The following is an 18,895-nucleotide window of genomic DNA, read 5'->3' on the forward strand; positions in this document are numbered from 1 at the left end:
TAAATGTTAAAAAAAAATAGCCTATTAACATACAGAAGGTAGTAATGAAAGATAGTGTTGCAAGTATAGAAGTTAAAAACAAATATGGTGTTCTAGACCACTTGGGACTCATCATATGACATCAGACAATCTACTGTATTCACCAAGTGGAATCAATACCCTGATTTTAGAATCGTAAGTCTGAAGACTTACCTCTGTCCATCAAGGGACATCTGAAATAGCAAAATTAACAACAAAACTGCCACTAACTTTTACGGTTAAGTGTTTAGAGTATAAATAAATGGTACATGAGTATATCCACTGCTGTTTATGCCATAAAACCAGGGTTCTACCAGTTTGTGATTGTGCACACTCACTTTTATGTACTCTGAAGTTTGTTCAAATACCTGTAGTTTCAAAAATCATTTCAGACTTAAAACTGAGTTGCTTGTACCAAACTCATTTCAAATTGAAACCACAAATTTAAACAATTTCATAAATCAAATGGAATTGCGACTTGAAAAATATCTACATGTTTGGACTTCACTAGGCTAATAGGGATTTAGACATTCATTTTATATTTGCCATCATAGTTTGTTTTAGTTTTCATATGTACACAAATTGAAGTATTATCTTATGACAAGTCAATATACACTTCATGTTCTTCTAGCACCTTCTGACATAATATCTGTTGCTCTGGAAGACAAGCTTAAAACCACTTAATATTCTAACAAAAATACCAAGCTTTGAAAAAATACTATACATTGTTTATGAAAATAAAATATACAGATATGTGTACAGGGATATTAAAATAAATACAGAGCTGAGAGAGGGCTGTATTTAAATATACTAATCTTGATGTTTTGTCATAAAAAAACTTAGTTTTGTTGCTTTGTATTTAAAACATTAAATCTGATGTTTTGTGATTAAAAAGGTTAGTTTTGTTGTTCTGCATTCAATACATTAAATCTGATCTATTCTGGTAAGACTTAAATTTCATCACTTAGTACTTAATATAATAAAGCTGATTTATTGATTCATTAAATTTGAATGATTTCTGGGAGAAGTCAGAGTTTCATTATGTTGTGAGCAATAAATTAAGTCTCATGTTTTCTGCTGGTTTATGTTAAATTTATTAAAAGAGATAATTCTGCAAACTATCTACATCAAATACAAACATTCTTTCTTCAACAGTAAAATAAGAATTCTGAAATTAGGTTCATCTTTTCATAGAAACATTCAAGAATTTTATACCACGGATCATGTTGGAGTCTTCTTGAATTGTCAACTCACTTCTTACCCAGGTTATCGGAAATAATGAAAGATGAGCTAAATAGTATGATTTGGGGCACATCATGTTTGGGGCACATCACTATTGTATGAACTATTCCTTACAGTTTAGAAAACATAAGGTAGCTTTTATCACCAAGTAACTCAAACAAAACATTTTTAGTACAGCCTGTTTTGTAAAGTAGATAGAGTTTGGACAAAATTTGATCAATGATGTTTACTTCTGGCTAGATATGGGTATCCCTAGAGTATAGTATTTTAACAATTGCACCTGTTTGAGCTGTTGGAGAATAGTATACTGTCCAGAACACTGTGTTGTAAGTCACATTTGTCTGAACTGTTAAACAATTGTGTAATGTCCAGAACACTGTGTTGTAACAGTCATACTTATCTGAAAGGCTCAATAAATAGTGTACTGTCCACATCACAGTGTTATAAGCCACACTTGTCTGAACTGTTAAACAATAGTGTACTGTCCACAATACAGTGTTGTAACAGTCACATGTGCCTAATCTGTTGAATGATAGCATACTCTTCACATCAGTGTTGCGAGTTACACCTGTCTGAACTGTTGGATTATGTACTGTCAAAAATAGTTATAACAGTCACATGTGCCTAATCAGCTGAACAATAGCATACTGTCCACAATACAGTGTTGTAACAGTCACATGTGCCTAATCTGTTGAATGATAGCATACTCTTCACATCAGTGTTGCGAGTTACACCTGTCTGAACTGTTGGATTATGTACTGTCAAAAATAGTTATAACAGTCACATGTGCCTAATCAGCTGAACAATAGCATACTGTCCAGAATACAGTTGAGACAGTCACACATGCCTAATCAGTTGAACAACAGCATAGTGTCCAGAATACAGTATTGCAACAATCACAAGTGCCTAACTTGTTGAACAATAGCATATTTCCCAGAATAAAGTGTTGCAACAATCACAAGTGCCTAGTCTGTTGCATGATAGCATACTGTCCAGTAGACAATGTTTTATCAGTCAAACCTGCCTAGTCTTTTGAACAATAGTATACTGAGTTGAAGTGCTGTAACAGTCACACGTGCCTAAACTATTGAATGATAGTGTACTGTCCAGTATAGTATTGTAATAGTCACATGTTCCTGATCTGTTGAATGATGGTGTACTGTCCAGTAATAGTGTTGTAATAGCCACACGTTCCTGATTTGAACAATGGTGTACTGTCTAGTATAGTGTTGTAATAGCCACATGTTCCTGATCTGTTGAACAATGATGTACTGTCCAGTATAGTGTTGTAATAGTCACATGTTCCTGATCTGTTGAATGATAGTGTACTGTCCAGTGCAGTGTTTTAAGTTGTATTTATCTGATCTATTAACTAATAACTTACAAAGGCACATCTGTAACATTATAATTCTTATGCTAGCCTGATCTGTTGAATAATGTGACCCCCAAGAGGTCCAGTTCAGAAATAATGCTGGATAAAACAGATTTCTTATTACTTGTGTCAAGATTCATTTCATAAACATTATATAATTACAAGAAACCAGTAAAGTAGAATAAAGACTTTAACCTTTCGGGGATTTTTTAAAATATAAATAATGCAACTGTTTGCACCTGGACTTGCAATTTCAAAAGTAAAAAAATAAATTATCCTAACTGTGGGACAATACCATCACAGAATTTTGTCGATTTCAAAAGTTATTTCTATTTACCTCTCTTTGGTAGCTAAATGTTAATATTTCCACCATTAGTTTGTAATATGAAAGTATAGCTACCAATTATAGTTGATTAAACAGTTAACTTAATAAAAAGAAAAATAACTGAAGAGGTGTATAACTTTATCTCCGTACAACAGGCAAGTCTGACATTGTGATAAAAAGAGCAAAATTAAAGAGTGAAAATTTTTTTAAAATTCACACAGACTTTTTATCAGCATACAACTACACAGTTATCAGCACAAGTAACAGGTGATATAAATTACTTTTACTTGCATTTTCTAAAGCACCACATCAACAGTATTCAAAACTAATTAACAGATACATGAAAATTGCGAGATTACGATACTAACGAAAATAATGACAATTTACAGGATTAATTTTTATTTTCAAAAATTTCATACAATAGTCACTATAATATTAAAATGACTTAACACTTAGTGCTGAGTAATTCCACTGTACAAACTCGGTCTCACGACTTCAGTGTTCACTATCACCTACAGTACTGCAGTACTCAATATCCTTTAACATTTAGAGGGAACCTGATGGGAAATAACAGCTTGGAAACAAAATATAATTGAACGGGTTGGCCTGGAATCAAGCTATGTAGGTCTGAACCTTGATTAGTAGGGTACTTCTAGCAGCCAAGGATTCAAGTAAAAAACTAGACATATAATTTCACTCTCCCCACACTGTACACACAAAACCAGGCCTGAGTGCTGGCTGAGACAGGGACCTCTCGGATCAAGAGCAAATCTGCTGATTGTGGGAGATCTAGAAGCTGGACATCTGTAACAAAGAACTTGATTTTTCTATTTATCAATGTTATTCGATCAATCTCTTGCTCTAGAAATTCCTTTTTCTCCAACTTAACTCCAGTTACATTTTGTTTACACAAAACTCGTTTAATTCTACATCATAAAAAAAGATAAGAAACTGGACAAAAACAGGAAATACAAAAACGCATACACCCATTGTAGTTCAGTTATAAATACTAGTTGGTCTCAAACAGATAGTTGCTATATCTTTTATCCTATAACATACAGCTAAGTATTTCCATTTTGTCAATATGAACACTTTTTGATGAAACTAAAGAATACAACTACCATTAGAGTAGCAGATAGATGGGCTATCTATACCGTGCCCACAACAAGTATCAAAATCTAGTTTTTAGCATCACAAAGCTTTAGACTTATTGCCAAGCCACTGGGGATGATAGACACAATGACTAAATCACACATCTAACTTTAACATATTTTGTATTAGTAATGCTAACTTATTTTATTATTTTAACTGTGTGGGATACAGTAGCTATAGGTTACTGTAGATAACATCATTTTTATACAGATACTCACATCAAGAGGTCACTGCATCTCACTCAGTTATGAATCTTGATAGCTTTTTCTGAGTAATTACATCGAGATCTCTTAGGAGCCTTATTTATATGTTCCAATCCTAGCCAGGGTTTTGGTGGCAGGGAACTTCCTGAAAGCAAACACTCTATATAAATGTCACCTTTTTAAAAAGTACTAACATTAAATTATTTGTGGCAGAACATTTCTGACATGTGCTCTATGTGTAAAACAATATTACAGGTGACAGCATCCTCCAAATCATGCTCTAAGTTCTCACACTCAACAAGATATTAACTTATTGAACAATGACAAACTGATTCTTGCTATTTAAGAAGTATGTACCAACTTTTCATCTGATCCATGATATCCTACATAAAATTTTTACTTATTGAGAGTCAATTTGTCTGCTGATAAGTAACCTAAGCATTCTTTAGTTTAGGCTGTAACACTGTGTACTATTAAATGGTGTATGTAATCAACCTACAGACTGGTTCCATTAGAAAGCACAATACAACGACAGCTATCCCATAATTAAACGTTGGTAAATTTGTGCATATATTCATGACTCAAAACCCAGGCTAAATATCTTCTGACTTTACACACAAATTTAGTCATCAAACAATTATTACAACAAACATTTAATGTGTTAGATGATCATAGGTTGTAGTTTCATATGTACTTAAAAATGAATAGTTGGTAGTTCTGACAGGCAGGTTGAAACCAATTCCCTTGTCACTGTGGCAAGAGATTACATTAAAACTATATTATAATCTAATAGAGGGGGTGGTAATGCTATAAATCAAATACATCTCACGTCACTAATACTTCATTTAATTTTTATTGACTAAAACTTTCACAGTTGCTGAGGCCATAAACAGAATTTTGTGTAGCATAAGCATAATAAACAACTAAATATTGTGAGAAAATTACCACAAAGTAAATCCTAAATTGTGCTTGAATTGGCAAGACAGTACAAAGTTAAAAAAAATTAAAATACATACATTGGCAAATCATCTGGTTACAAAAAGTCTCACATAATGATTAATGTTTTCTGAAAAACATCAAATGTAGGATCATCAACCATGACATAATGATTAATGTTCTTCTAAAAGACATCAACTGTAGGATCATCAACCATGACACAATGATTAATGTTCTTTTAAAAAACATCAACCATGACACAATGATTAATGTTCTTCTGAAAGACATCAACTGTGGGATCATCAACCATGACATAATGATCAATGTTCTTTTAAAAGACACCAGTTGTAGGATCATTAACCATGACACAATGATTAATGTTCTGTTAACAGACATCAACTGTAGGATCATGACACATGACACAATGGTTAATGTTCTGTTAACAGACATCAATCCTAGGATCATGAACCATGTCACAATAACTAAAGTTCTTCTAATACACATGAACTTTAGGGTTATCTTTACAGGAAGATGACTATACCTAAATGCACAAGACAAAGTAATTGAAAAACAACTGTTAAATACTTGTTGAATTTAAAAAATATATACAACTTCATTTCTATTAATATACTAAGTTTTGATGTCTCAAAGGATGCAGATTTTGGTCTTGCCTTTTAGCTTGAGACTATACTGATATTCACACCACTTTACTTAAACTTACCTTGAGGTGGGTGTGGCAGGAAATCTTGAATATTAACAAAGTACTCAGTGTCTTCACTGATGTACTGCGGCTGTCCCATCACCACAATTGCAAATTTATACTGAAACAAGAAAGAAAGAGGACCTAATTCACTACCTCTACACAACTGACTCACATTCGTAATACAAGTACACAGAGCACAAAAATAAGTACTTAACAGCATTGCTGATAGATTTGGTTAAGTTTATTTAATGGAAAACAGAATATACAACACTTTGTCATATAATTTATATGTGAATCTTTAAGTTACTAAGTTATCATCTTGTTGTTACCTTTTCAAAATCCTTATCTGGTATTTCCAATTTCTTCTGAATCCTTTCTCTGACCTTAGAAAATGGTTCTTTCTATAAAAACCAAAGTTCAAGACCATTTATATACACAAAAACCTCTATACTGTGCACGGTATAGTACCAAAACCAACTTTACAATAAATGTGTGAATGATTTACATTGAAATGTATATTATGTATTTTCCACCCTAATCAAGTAAATTAACATAACTTCATCATTAATTTCCTCTTCTGTTCTTGGTGGCTTTACAATGTTTTGATCTAAACCAGCATTTCTAGACAATCTTTCATACTAAGGACCAGATTGTTGCTCTCTGTCCTAAGCTATTAATCAATAAAAGCAAGTACAATGAAAATTCATTATGAATTACAAAGAATATTCTATCACTTGTTTTTATTTTCCATAAAATCTTATGGATCAGTGGTTAAGAAACACTGATCAAAACTATATGTTGAATGTAGATTTCACGAATAAAACAGGTTATTCTGTTTGTTACACAGTGATAATCAAGTCAGTAATTTTTTTTCTTTTATTATTTACAATTTACAAGAATTCTAATGTTAAAAAAAAAAGTTGCTCCTATATCATAATATCTTTCTTGCTTGATAATTCTAGGAATGAATGTTTACAGGTAGACAGACTCTTGTAATGGTTAACCCTAACTTAAATATGTTAATTTTACTCTATCGTATGCATAAACTGCTTGACCAAGAAAGGTGGAAAAAATTAAAAAGATAAAACTAAGCTACTTAAAGCTAACTCTAGGATCATCCACCCTGACATAATGGTCATAATAAACTGTACTTACTTTTAAGAAGCACTCCTACATAATAAACTGTACTTACTTTTAAGAAGCACTCCCACATAATAAACTGTACTTACTTTTAAGAAGCACTCCTACATAATAAACTGTACTTACTTTTAAGAAGCACTCCCACATAATAAACTGTACTTACTTTTAAGAAGCACTCCTACATAATAAACTGTACTTACTTTTAAGAAGCACTCCTACATAATAAACTGTACTTATTTTTAAGAAGCATTCCTACATAATAAACTGTACTTATTTTTAAGAAGCATTCCTACATAATAAACTGTACTTATTTTTAAGAAGCATTCCTACATAATAAACTGTACTTATTTTTAAGAAGCACTCCTACATAATAAACTGTACTTATTTTTAAGAAGCACTCCTACATAATAAACTGTACTTATTTTAAAGAGCGTTCTCACATAATAAACTGTACTTATTTTTAAAGAGCGTTTCACATAATAAACTGTACTTACTTTTAAGAAGCATTCCTACATAATAAACTGTACTTATTTTTAAGAAGCACTCCTACATAATAAACTGTACTTATTTTTAAGAAGCACTCCTACATAATAAACTGTACTTATTTTTAAAGAGCGTTCTCACATAATAAACTGTACTTATTTTTAAAGAGCATTCCTACATAATAAACTGTACTTATTTTTAAGAAGCACTCCTACATAATAAACTGTACTTATTTTTAAAGAGCATTCTCACATAATAAACTGTACTTATTTTTAAGAAGCACTCCTACATAATAAACTGTACTTATTTTTAAAGAGCATTCTCACATAATAAACTGTTCTTATTTTTAAAGAGCGTTCTCACATAATAAACTGTACTTATTTTTAAAAAGCTCTCCTACATACTAACCTCTACTTATTTTTAAGGAGTGTTCCAACATAATCAATTGTACTTACATGTTTAATTTTTAAAAGAAATGGAACTCCAAATGTTGAAAAGACTTCCTGCCAACAGAGAAAGAGAGAGAAAAAAAACAACAACTAAACATGTGACAAAAAGACAAACCAAAATTCACAAATATATCTGAGTAGCATTGGAAATATTCACTAAATAAATCTATGTAATATGAAACTAAAGTCAGGCAAGTAGTGGAAATTTAATAATTAATTAATTGTTATTAATTAATTAATTTTTTCTTACATGAATTTTTAACAAGTAGAATATATAACAATAATGGTATATGGAAACACAACTTTACATTATTTCGTTACTGAAATATTAACTAACTTATATAGCTTGAATAATCAAAGACAGTAATCATAAACACTTATATCATTTTGATGTTTAATTAATCATAATTCTGATTAAATGATTATTTTGTGATGCTATAAATCATACTGATTAATCTCCCAGTTTGTTTACTAATCATTACATAAACATACCCCGAAATACTTTTCCTAATATTTACCCAATACATATATATACATGCAAGTAAGTGCACACACACTCAAAACAATGTCACGTGATTAATTTTCCCAAATGTTTTCAATAAAACACACAAGTCTTCAAGCATTGGATCTGTTCACAGTTTTTGCCACAAGGACTCATAAAAGAAGTCATCATGTTCAAACTACACAGTTTAAGAGACATCCATTGCTAAAATAGAACATATAATAGTTTTATACAAAACCCACACAGGGATGGGAACACTTTACTACAGGTAAAAAAAGTAAATCAATGTTAAATGACCTTCCCCTTTCACTGACTCTTTTCACATTTAGGCTACTCACAAATCAAAATGAGTAGCTCATACTCAATTACATACTATCAAGTAAACATAAAAACAACAACATCTGCTAAAATTCATATACTTTTCAAAATTTACTAAATACATAAAAGTCTTTTTCTGCAACCACATTGGTGGTTTTAACAATAATCCTCAACTGAGTAAAACTACCTTTGGTAATACAACTGTTGGTTTGTTTGTTTTTAAATTTCGTACAAAGCTACACAAGGGCTATCTGTGCTAGCTGTTCCTAACTTAGCAGTGTAGGACTAGAGAGAAAGCAGCTAGTCAACACCCCCACCTGCAAACTCTTGGGCTACTGTTTTACTAACAAATAGTACTGACCATTGCATTATAATGCCCCCCATAGCTGAAAAGGCAAGCATGTTTGGTGTGACAGGTATTCGAACCATCGACCCTCAGATTACAAGTCGAGCTCCTTAACCACCTGGCCATGCTGGGCCTAATACAACTGACTATGAAATTAGCAGATAGTGCTTATTATAGAAACACTTACAGAAAACATATTTGTTGACACACTATCTACTTGTGCAGTTGATGTCTGTCAAAAAGTATATTTTCTACAAGGGTTTCTGAAATAAGCAGTAACCACCTACTTCACAGTCAATTTAGCATGGATATTCTGCCTGTTCTACCCATCAAGGTAAATTATCAGACTTGTAACTAAACACAGTTTCCTTGTTAGAAACAGGTAACATACATTATTTTAATAAAGCCCTTCAAATAAGATTGCAGACAAACTAAATCTCAATTACACGGTTACATACTTTATGGAAGTGAGCACAAGGTACTAAAAGCTCATCATCAGCCAGATGAAGTTCTTCTTTCCGAATCTCTTCTATCCTGTACGTTTTGGTACCAGCAGGATTAAGACATTCTAACTGGACGTCCTCACGTTGGATCAGGAAAATCTTATAACTTATAACTTCTAGTAACCTTGAGAGTAAGAAGTGTTTGATTGGAATTAAGAAGTTGTACTTTAAAGTTCCACAAGTTTAGTAATAATTACTCAGTTTATGACATCTGTGATATCAAAAAGAATTTCTACACTACTCATATTATAGCATCTACGTGTATGTCTGTCATGTTGCATTTGTTCTTATTATAAATCAAACTAATATCTCCTTCTGTGTATATTTTACACAATAACAATAGAGAAGCTGCTCACCTAAGTTTACCAGATCCTTCATCAGACATGTCTACAACTTTTTTACCTTCTTCTAGAAGTTCTGCAACACTACCGTTTTTACTGGGGTACAGCACCAACTCTGTCTGCAACAACAGAAGTAAATGAAATCTACAGAAGTTTAGAACATAGTAGAAAACCAAGTATTTAACACAGCTTCTTGGAATTATAAAATAATCAGTTATTTTTTTAGAATATTACTTGCATATGAAAACAATGAAAAATATTTGCTTTAAACTTCAACTTTCAATAAATCCTGAGACAGAACATGTCTAGAAAATCAGCTCTAAAACTTAATACAACTTTCACAGTTTAACAATACAAAAGAATATTTTAAAACTTAACAAAAGATATTATTAAACACAAAATGTTTAAAAATAACTTAAAACCTAAAATGATTCATTCGTCATTTTTATTGTTTGGAAACTCAAAACATATTTATCCACAGCTTCAGAAGAAAATTAAAATCTACAGCAAATATTAATTGTTGATTGTAGTTGATTTACCCATCAGGAAGTAGGGCACAGAGTCTCCAGACGAAGTGATACAATATGGGGTTCTTACTTCTTCACACACATTTGGGACTTATAAACCTAGAGAGGTTATATAACCTTTATCTTGCTTTAAAATGGGATAAAAAAGTTGCAATCAACCAGTTTTTCTAAGCGTTCATAATTGAAGAGCTTAAACAACACATGGCATGGAGAAAAATCAACTTCTAGCTTTGTATAAAATGTGTTCAAGAGCGTTAAAGATGAACTAAAACAACATTAAGGTGCAGAAAGTGTTAAATCCTCTTCAACTGTGTGAATAAATCATTAAAACATCAGCAAAATGTATGTCCACTATGTTCAGAATATGAATACACATGTTATAAACAACTCAATGTAAATCTCCAGACTGATCCAAACAATCACCAACTATATGGTGACTTTACAAGTCATCTCTGAACAGAGGGCTAATGCCAAGATTAAATGTGGTTGACCTGAAGCATCATGGGAAGTAATTCATGATGACAGGAAACCCACTTGAAGTAAAAATGTATCTCAGGATAGTTAGTATGGGTATTAAACCTTTTACTAGAATAAAGCAGAGAACAATGTTTCGACCTTCTTAGGTCTTTGTTAACCTTAAAATGATCTACAAAGATCAAAATGTCATTTTCTGCTTTATTTTGGTAGGAGTGTTAACACCCATACCAGCTGTTCTGAGATACATCATGAGAAGTTTTGAGATAATTATTTGTGGTTTCATGCATTCTTTTGGGTTCACTGTAACCATTAGGCAGATGACAAAATTCTCTTAATTATTTAACCCTTTAGAATGCTTCCACCAGTGTTTTACAACAGCCATAAACAAAATAATAAAATAAAATTAAATGTCATTTGAATCATAGTTGTGATATAAAATATGTAACTTACCTCTTCCTTTAACTTGCTGTTAACCCACACACACTTAAACTGTTTCTTATTTTCTAACTCGTTGATTTTGATACTGAGCTGTCACATAAAAATAAAATAATTGTATGTCATCGTTTATAACAGAAATGTTCACTTGTTAAACGTGTCTCACAATCAATATATCCTATGTTGAATCTCCTGAATATTACTATAGTACTATTCCTTTACAAATCACTACTATACATGTATTTAGTTCTTCAAGTTAATAAAACATGAAATTTTACTCTTACAAGTAAATTTTCACCTTTTAGGCACCAAAAAAACAAGGATTTTAAACCTAGCAAAATCATGTATGAGAAAAGGTTATTTCACTATTAACTGTCTTACTACAGACTTAGTGCATTACACCAACTAACTGGATCAAAAGTAACTTCAAGTTTCCATACTGTAACTTTTAACAGGTTTTTATGTGTACCTTCATGAAATATGATAAACTTTCAGTAAATGTTACACGTTTTTTGTACATAAAAAGTCAGATCATTCTAATTAATTGCTTTTACTTGAACTCTTTTCATTAATATGGGGAGTCAGAATTGTACTTGCTTCAAGTACAAGGTGATTTTCATGTCAACATTAAAAACCTAAAAACTGTCAAATTTACAGTTATATAATCTCCTAAATAAATACTAAAAGCTTAATATTCTACCATTTTCTTTACACCAACTCTCATATGTATTCGGTCCATTTGACCTGATATCCACCACAAAAAATATTAAATATAAGCCTGCATTAACAATTTTCTTTCTAGAATGACAAAAAACTGTAACATGAAACAACTGTTTATCCTAAGCAGTTTAAAGCTTGTTACAGTATATATCTATTTATACTTAAATTTCATTGTTTTAGAGCCCTTTAAAGTGTATAATAAGTAATACTGCACAAAGGTTGTAAATCACTTGGAATACAAACTGCTCTATACTAAATTACTCATCATCACACTCAACAGATGTCACTGTTTACTTGCATATGGTTGAAACCAGTTGCACATAAGTTATCATTAGACAAAAGTCTGTGTGTATGTGCCCACTTTTAACTTCTGAAATGCAGTTTATTGACTTGTACCATAATAACAATGGGGTCAACATTCAGATCTGATCCATTACGTCACTTCCTAAGGCCTCCTATTCCTCTTATTACATTCAATTGGTAAGTGATGTAGATAAACATAAATTTATAATTGTGGAAAAATTTCCTAGTGCTATCTAGAAGTCAAAAATGGATTTAATGTGATTTAATTTGTACAGAGACCTAACAATTTTTAACCTAATAATTTCAATATCCACTGTAAACAAATTTTCCATCACATTATCTGTATTAAAAGTAATAGAGTGTTTGAAATACTTCCACTTCTCAGATAACTTATGTATGTCTGAATATAAGCTTTAGTGTCATATTTTAATACACTTTCTACTTTGCACGGAATTATTCCTTTTCCAGCATGTTCCACAACCTTCCAACAACTGGTTGGTTAACTAAAATTTACATTCAAGTCAGTCTTCAATGCTTACCTCCATTAGAAAGTAGCTTCCTTCTAAAAGTTCTCATTAAGTAAAGTACACAGATGGCTTGATTGGTAATAATAAAGGAAATCTGCAAACTTTATTGTCTCAAAATGGATTCCTCATCGTTAAAGTTGCTCATAAAGTAAGTTACATTAGTTGGCTTAGATACTTGTTAACATTAGAGTGTGACAGCCAAATATAGGATCTAATATCATCTTACCTGTTGATAGTAAATCTTCTTTGGCTGCCGGGGTTTAAAGGTAACCAAAAGATCCTTTAGAGTTCCTTCATATGTACAACGAAGAGCATTCCCAGGGCCATCTCTATAGCTAAAGAAAGTTCATGACAACATTCTTTCACGAAGAAAATTTAATAGCACACTCATATAGAAATTAAAATTATTTATATTTAGTATAAACATATAGGATGTACCACACAAGAAGGCCAAACCACAATAAGATAAAACCATCATTAAAGAACCTGGACTATCCTTACATATATACTGTTAATTTGGTTGGAAACTAAAGACAAATTTGGAATTATCTAAAACAAGAAAGTTAGTACAAACTGACATACAACCTTGTGAACTACCATATTTGGTCTAGTTTTAGTACTGTACTTACATTATGAAGATTACATGATCTATTTTCCTAAAATCATAGTTTTATGTAATAAATTTATTAATCAGATGATCAACCACACATTACAATAATAAATACATCTAACCACACATACTACAATAGCAAATACATCCAGTAATGCATATCACAATAGCAAATATGTCCCACCACACATATTACTATAGCAAACACATCCCACCATACACACACACACAACAGTAAATGCATTCAACTATAACAGCAAATACATTTAGCCATATATATCAAAATAATAAATACATCCAACCAACCACACACACTACAATAGAAAATATGTTCAGCCAAATATAATACAACAGTAAATATGTCCAATTACACATATTATAACACTAAGCATGTCCAACCACACCTATTACATCCAACATGTACAAATGTGTGTACAAACTCAGTATTTTATACTGGCCTGTTGCAATAGGGTTAAAAGGTTTTAATGCACTATTTGTTTGTTGGTAATTAAGCACAAAGCTACATATTGGACTACCTGTACTTTGCACACCACAGGTTACCAAAACCTGGTTTCTAGCACTGTGAGTACAGACATACATATGTGTCACTGGGAATCTAGGTCTTAATGCAAATGAAATATGAAAACCACAACATGAAGCATTTTTATTCTTAGCATAAAAATCACTTTTTAACTCAGGCTGATAGTAAAGAGTTTAATAAATTCACAGACAAACACACAGTTGAAATATTTCAGTTTTAGAAGCAAAAATGTGTTTTTTGTACACAGCATACTTTTGTATAATGTTTAAACTAAGCTTGCCAAAGTTTTTGAAGATACACTTAGAGTTACACAATGTATTGTTTTACATTTCTAAGATTAAGCAAGTTGATACGGAAAGATAGTTCCAATCACACACACTACAGTAGTAAATAATTCTGATCACCCAATACTACCATATTAAGTATTTATAATCAAACACTGACAAACGTACTGCACCAGAAAGTACAATACATACAATCATAAAATCATAGTAGCTAATAATACAAATACTTCAATAGTAAATATCAGCTTACCTCTGAGCCTTGAAGAACTGCAATAAATATGGATCTGTATCTAATATCTGTGCAACAGCATTAGCCATCTACAATATAAAGTGAAAGGTTAGGATTTCATAAAGAAACTTAATAAACGTAAGGACAAAGCATTATCTATATCAGTATTTCTCACCATTCTGAATACCACAGAGCAACTCGCTATCTCCCTATACTGTCATAGGCCATTAAAATCCATTACAATATACATATGAATATTCTGTCAGCTTCTGTTTGTGAAATTTCACAAACCAGCAAGTTGACTGTCAAAAACTGATGGTTCAGAAACACTGATCAATAAGGTTTTAAAATCACAATAAAATTATGGCACAGTACACAGTTTTTAACATTTCTAGTTCAAACATACATTGAGTCACAGACAAACTAGTAGAGTAGATCATATCCTTTTTAAAACATGATGAGTTGAAAACTTGAAAAACTAAATCAAGTGTGAAACAGTTACTTCCTTTTATAATGACATTAGAGCTTCTAAATAAAAATAAGCTGAGAAATAAAGTGTCTTAAAGTGTAAAACACCTCATGACACTTTCATGTCATCCACATTGTGCTACTAATATGTATGTTGTGTATCCAAGCTTAAAATATCACCTAAAGTAAAATTAACAATATCAACATCTATAACAGGTTACAAAAACACATTGTTAATTAACTGATACTTCTAACTGCACGAAACCTAAAATCATACATAAATCACCAGTGTCCAACAGTTTTTTCATAATCGACAAAGCTGTGTAGAATGTGTTAACAATTTTGCCACATGACAAACAAAAACAGTTTTTACACGCATCGTGGGGTAGAAAAATACACAGTAATGTTTTCAGTTATTTATTAATAAATTAATTATACAAAAAAAATAGATGGTAGAAGTAAAGCACTAATGCAACAAAGGTCAATAGCCATTTTGTCACATATGGAAAGTAGCAACCATGTTGGACACTTTGGCATACGTAACACATACATCAGTGCAAGATATTAAATTACTACTGCATCTTATCTGATGCTCTACAACCTGGCAGCTTCAACACACACCAATTGTAAAAATGTATTTTAGGGTAAACAAATGTGAAATTAGAGACTGCAGTTGCATTTTTTTATGCAATAAAATCCATAATCAGTAATGATAAAACATTTATTCAAATACACCAAGTTTTTGTAAGAAAGCTATATCAATGTTTCAAACACCCATGTTGCAAAACTGTACAATGTATAATTCAATAATGTTCTTGACCATTTATTTCCAGTACATGAAGCACTAAAACATGTTGTTACTTTACTTGGTCATAGTTCATCTTGAGAGAAAGTTCCATCACAAAACCTGGATCACTGGGGATGGTTTTATCACAGAAAGTCACTTCCACCCTGTAGAACAAATCCCTAGAAAGTAAAGACAATCCTGTGTTGAATATATCCCATGAAACTAAAGACAATTTTCTACTGAACAGATCTTTGGACAATAAAGACAAGATGGTGTTGAACAAAATTTTTAGAATATAAAAACTTTTTTTGCACCAGCAGCACAAAGAAACTTTTGTGGTAACATTCAAATACAATAATCTCTGTACATTCTTAATTAAGTTTCATTTCGTGTTAAGTGCTAAAATGGGAAACTTTTCACCTAAAGTAGTCCTTGACTGTTGGGAGTTCAAATTCATCAGGGTTTATGTCTGCTTGTTGGAACACAATTATGTCTCCATCCATCAACTCTTCTAAAACATTCTCCAAGGGAAGATCAAGGTCCTCAATCTTCTCCACGATGTTAGGCTTAACTTCCTACACAGTTTTAAAGCTATTTATTCTCCAACAGCCCATAAAGCATACATAACATAGGTAACATTATGAACTGAAAGATACACACCATGTTTGAATCAATCGGTGAAATGACACAGTATAATAAATAATAGCTTTTAATAACTCAAGAAATAAAAACAAACCTTTCTTTCTATACTTTTGGAAGAAATAAGGAATAGGACAAAAATTTATCACAAATATAAGATTCACATATTGTCTAAATTTATTCGATTCTGCTGTAATTAAATACACCCACAACTAGCTAATTTAATGTTAAGAAAATTTACAGATCAGAGGAACTGATTAGATTCATTATACTACACGGAATAAAGGGAATCCACTTTATGCTGGTGAGCAAACTTTCAATACTGGCAGGTTTAATGTCATAAACTCTAGTGGTCTACAACTGAAAGGGAACCTACTTCATTCTAGTAGGTACACTTTCAACACTGATGGCTTTTATGTTAGAAAATTAGGTGCTCTACAGATAAAGGGAAATCTATTTTATTCTAGTGAATATATTACACTTTCAACAGTAACTTTAGCAAGTAGTTGTCTAATATATATTTTGCTTTATGTACCTTGCTCTATGATATGTGACACTTGAAAATATTTAGAGGCTCATTCCTTATTTTCCTCACAAAGAAGTTCAATATCCTACTAAATGCTTTAAAAGATTTAATATTGGAATTACAACTTTTGGAATGGCAGTGATTCCACTGTACCACGAATCTGTAAATTAAGTAATAATGTATATATAGTTAGGAACCTTCCTAACAAATACAAATAAAACAAATTACAAACACGTTTTACTGGAACAGTTGAATATTTGGTAATTCTGTTTTATGTACTGAGTGAAAGAAGGAAAATATTATTAAATACTGAAAAATATCAATAGTCGTGGTACTTTAGTGAGGAACAAGGTCATTCAGTAAGAGAATAATAAATATGTTCTTTTACTAGTTTCAGCTTTGAAATAAAGTTTTTCAATAACATTAGTGAAGGATTTTACTTTTACTGTTGTTGTTTTTGGTTGATCCAAGTTTAAAAAAATCTATATTCCAGCACCGTACCTCATATAACATGAGACTGGTATCCATTGGAAAACCTGCCCTGTGATTTAGCTCTGGAACAAGTTCCCCTAGATTATACAAAGAAATAAAAATTATGTGCCATGAACTTTACACTTCTTGTCTCAAAAACTCTTCAGATTTATGAAACTCTTAATTTACATAAAATAATTTGCATGAGTACAAAGACTCTCCACTTAAAACAGGGTGCTGTATGAAATAAACATTCTGTAAGTTTACTAAATTCTAAGCACGCAACTCAAAACATAAGACTTGAACACTTCACAGAAAAACTATACAAGGAATGTGAAAACAGTAAAGATTTAAAAGTAATGGTTAATGGTATTTTACTATAATTAAGTAAAAAATCTCCCTACCCAACAGTTAATCTATTTAATTGACACATTTTACTGTACAATTCTGTTATATTATTTATTATTAATTGAAGGTCTTACTTTCTAAAAAGAAAGATATACATTTATTTTTCTATATATCCACTAACAATAAAACTAAAATGACAGCTAATAATCATATATATAAGAAATGTATGGAAATATGTACTTACAAACAACAACTGGAAAACATAATATGTAAGAAACCTACATAATAAGGTACTCATAAACAACAACAAAGCACAAAAACTAAAAAATGAATGGAATCAGGAACTTACAAGCAACAACTAGAAATCATAGTAAGAAAGAATTGGTTTGGTTTGTTTTTAATTTCACCCAAAGCTACTCGAGGGCTATCTATGTTAGCCTTCCCTAATTCAGTAGTGTAAGACTAGAGGGAAAGCAGCTCTTGCGCTACTCTTTTACCAATGAATAGTGGGGTTGACCTTCACATTATAACACCCCCATGGCTTAAAGGGCAAGCATGTTTGATGCGACAAGGATTTGAACCCATGACCCTCAGATTACAAGTTGTGTGCCTAAACCTCCTGGCCATGCCAGGCCCATAAGAAAGAAATGTATCAGGTACTTACAAGCAATAACTAGAAAACATAAGGAAGAAACGTAAAAAATCAAGGAATAATAAAAGAAACTATAAGTGTTGATAATGAGTTACTTGGAATTGATAAGAAACATCTAAAATGTGAATTTTTGTTCAAATAAAATTATTACAAAATATTGTCAATAACCATTTATATGGATAACTGATTTCATAAAAAACCTGTTACTATTTATAAAGAAATAAAAACGTAACTTAAGGCAGAAAAAACTAATACTTTTGTTTTTTAATAATTTTCCTAAAATATAGTGGAAACTAAAAATTAGTTTGTATATAAAAT

The 18,895-nt window shown here is 31.4% G+C and overlaps 1 protein-coding gene across 2 annotated transcripts in view; it reads right to left on the reverse strand.

The window, feature by feature from the left end:
- Window positions 1-3,339: 3,339 nt before the first annotated feature.
- Window positions 3,340-18,895, reverse strand: part of LOC143237985 (ubiquitin carboxyl-terminal hydrolase 7-like) — a 76,229-nt gene continuing 60,673 nt past the window's right edge. For both annotated transcript variants that reach the window (XM_076477820.1, XM_076477821.1), the window contains 13 exons: window positions 17,608-17,675; window positions 16,362-16,516; window positions 16,021-16,120; window positions 14,708-14,775; window positions 13,249-13,357; window positions 11,488-11,565; window positions 10,049-10,152; window positions 9,648-9,816; window positions 8,030-8,077; window positions 6,281-6,352; window positions 5,970-6,069; window positions 4,328-4,457; window positions 3,340-3,761 (listed from right to left, as the gene is read on the reverse strand). In XM_076477820.1, the coding sequence (XP_076333935.1) occupies window positions 4,351-4,457; window positions 5,970-6,069; window positions 6,281-6,352; window positions 8,030-8,077; window positions 9,648-9,816; window positions 10,049-10,152; window positions 11,488-11,565; window positions 13,249-13,357; window positions 14,708-14,775; window positions 16,021-16,120; window positions 16,362-16,516; window positions 17,608-17,675 (1,178 nt within the window). In that variant the 3' untranslated portion in view covers window positions 3,340-3,761; window positions 4,328-4,350. The remainder of the gene's footprint in view (window positions 3,762-4,327; window positions 4,458-5,969; window positions 6,070-6,280; window positions 6,353-8,029; window positions 8,078-9,647; window positions 9,817-10,048; window positions 10,153-11,487; window positions 11,566-13,248; window positions 13,358-14,707; window positions 14,776-16,020; window positions 16,121-16,361; window positions 16,517-17,607; window positions 17,676-18,895) is intronic.

Source organism: Tachypleus tridentatus, chromosome 13, assembly GCF_004210375.1.
Source record: "Tachypleus tridentatus isolate NWPU-2018 chromosome 13, ASM421037v1, whole genome shotgun sequence".
In the NCBI taxonomy this organism is placed as follows: Eukaryota; Metazoa; Arthropoda; class Merostomata; order Xiphosura; family Limulidae; genus Tachypleus; species Tachypleus tridentatus.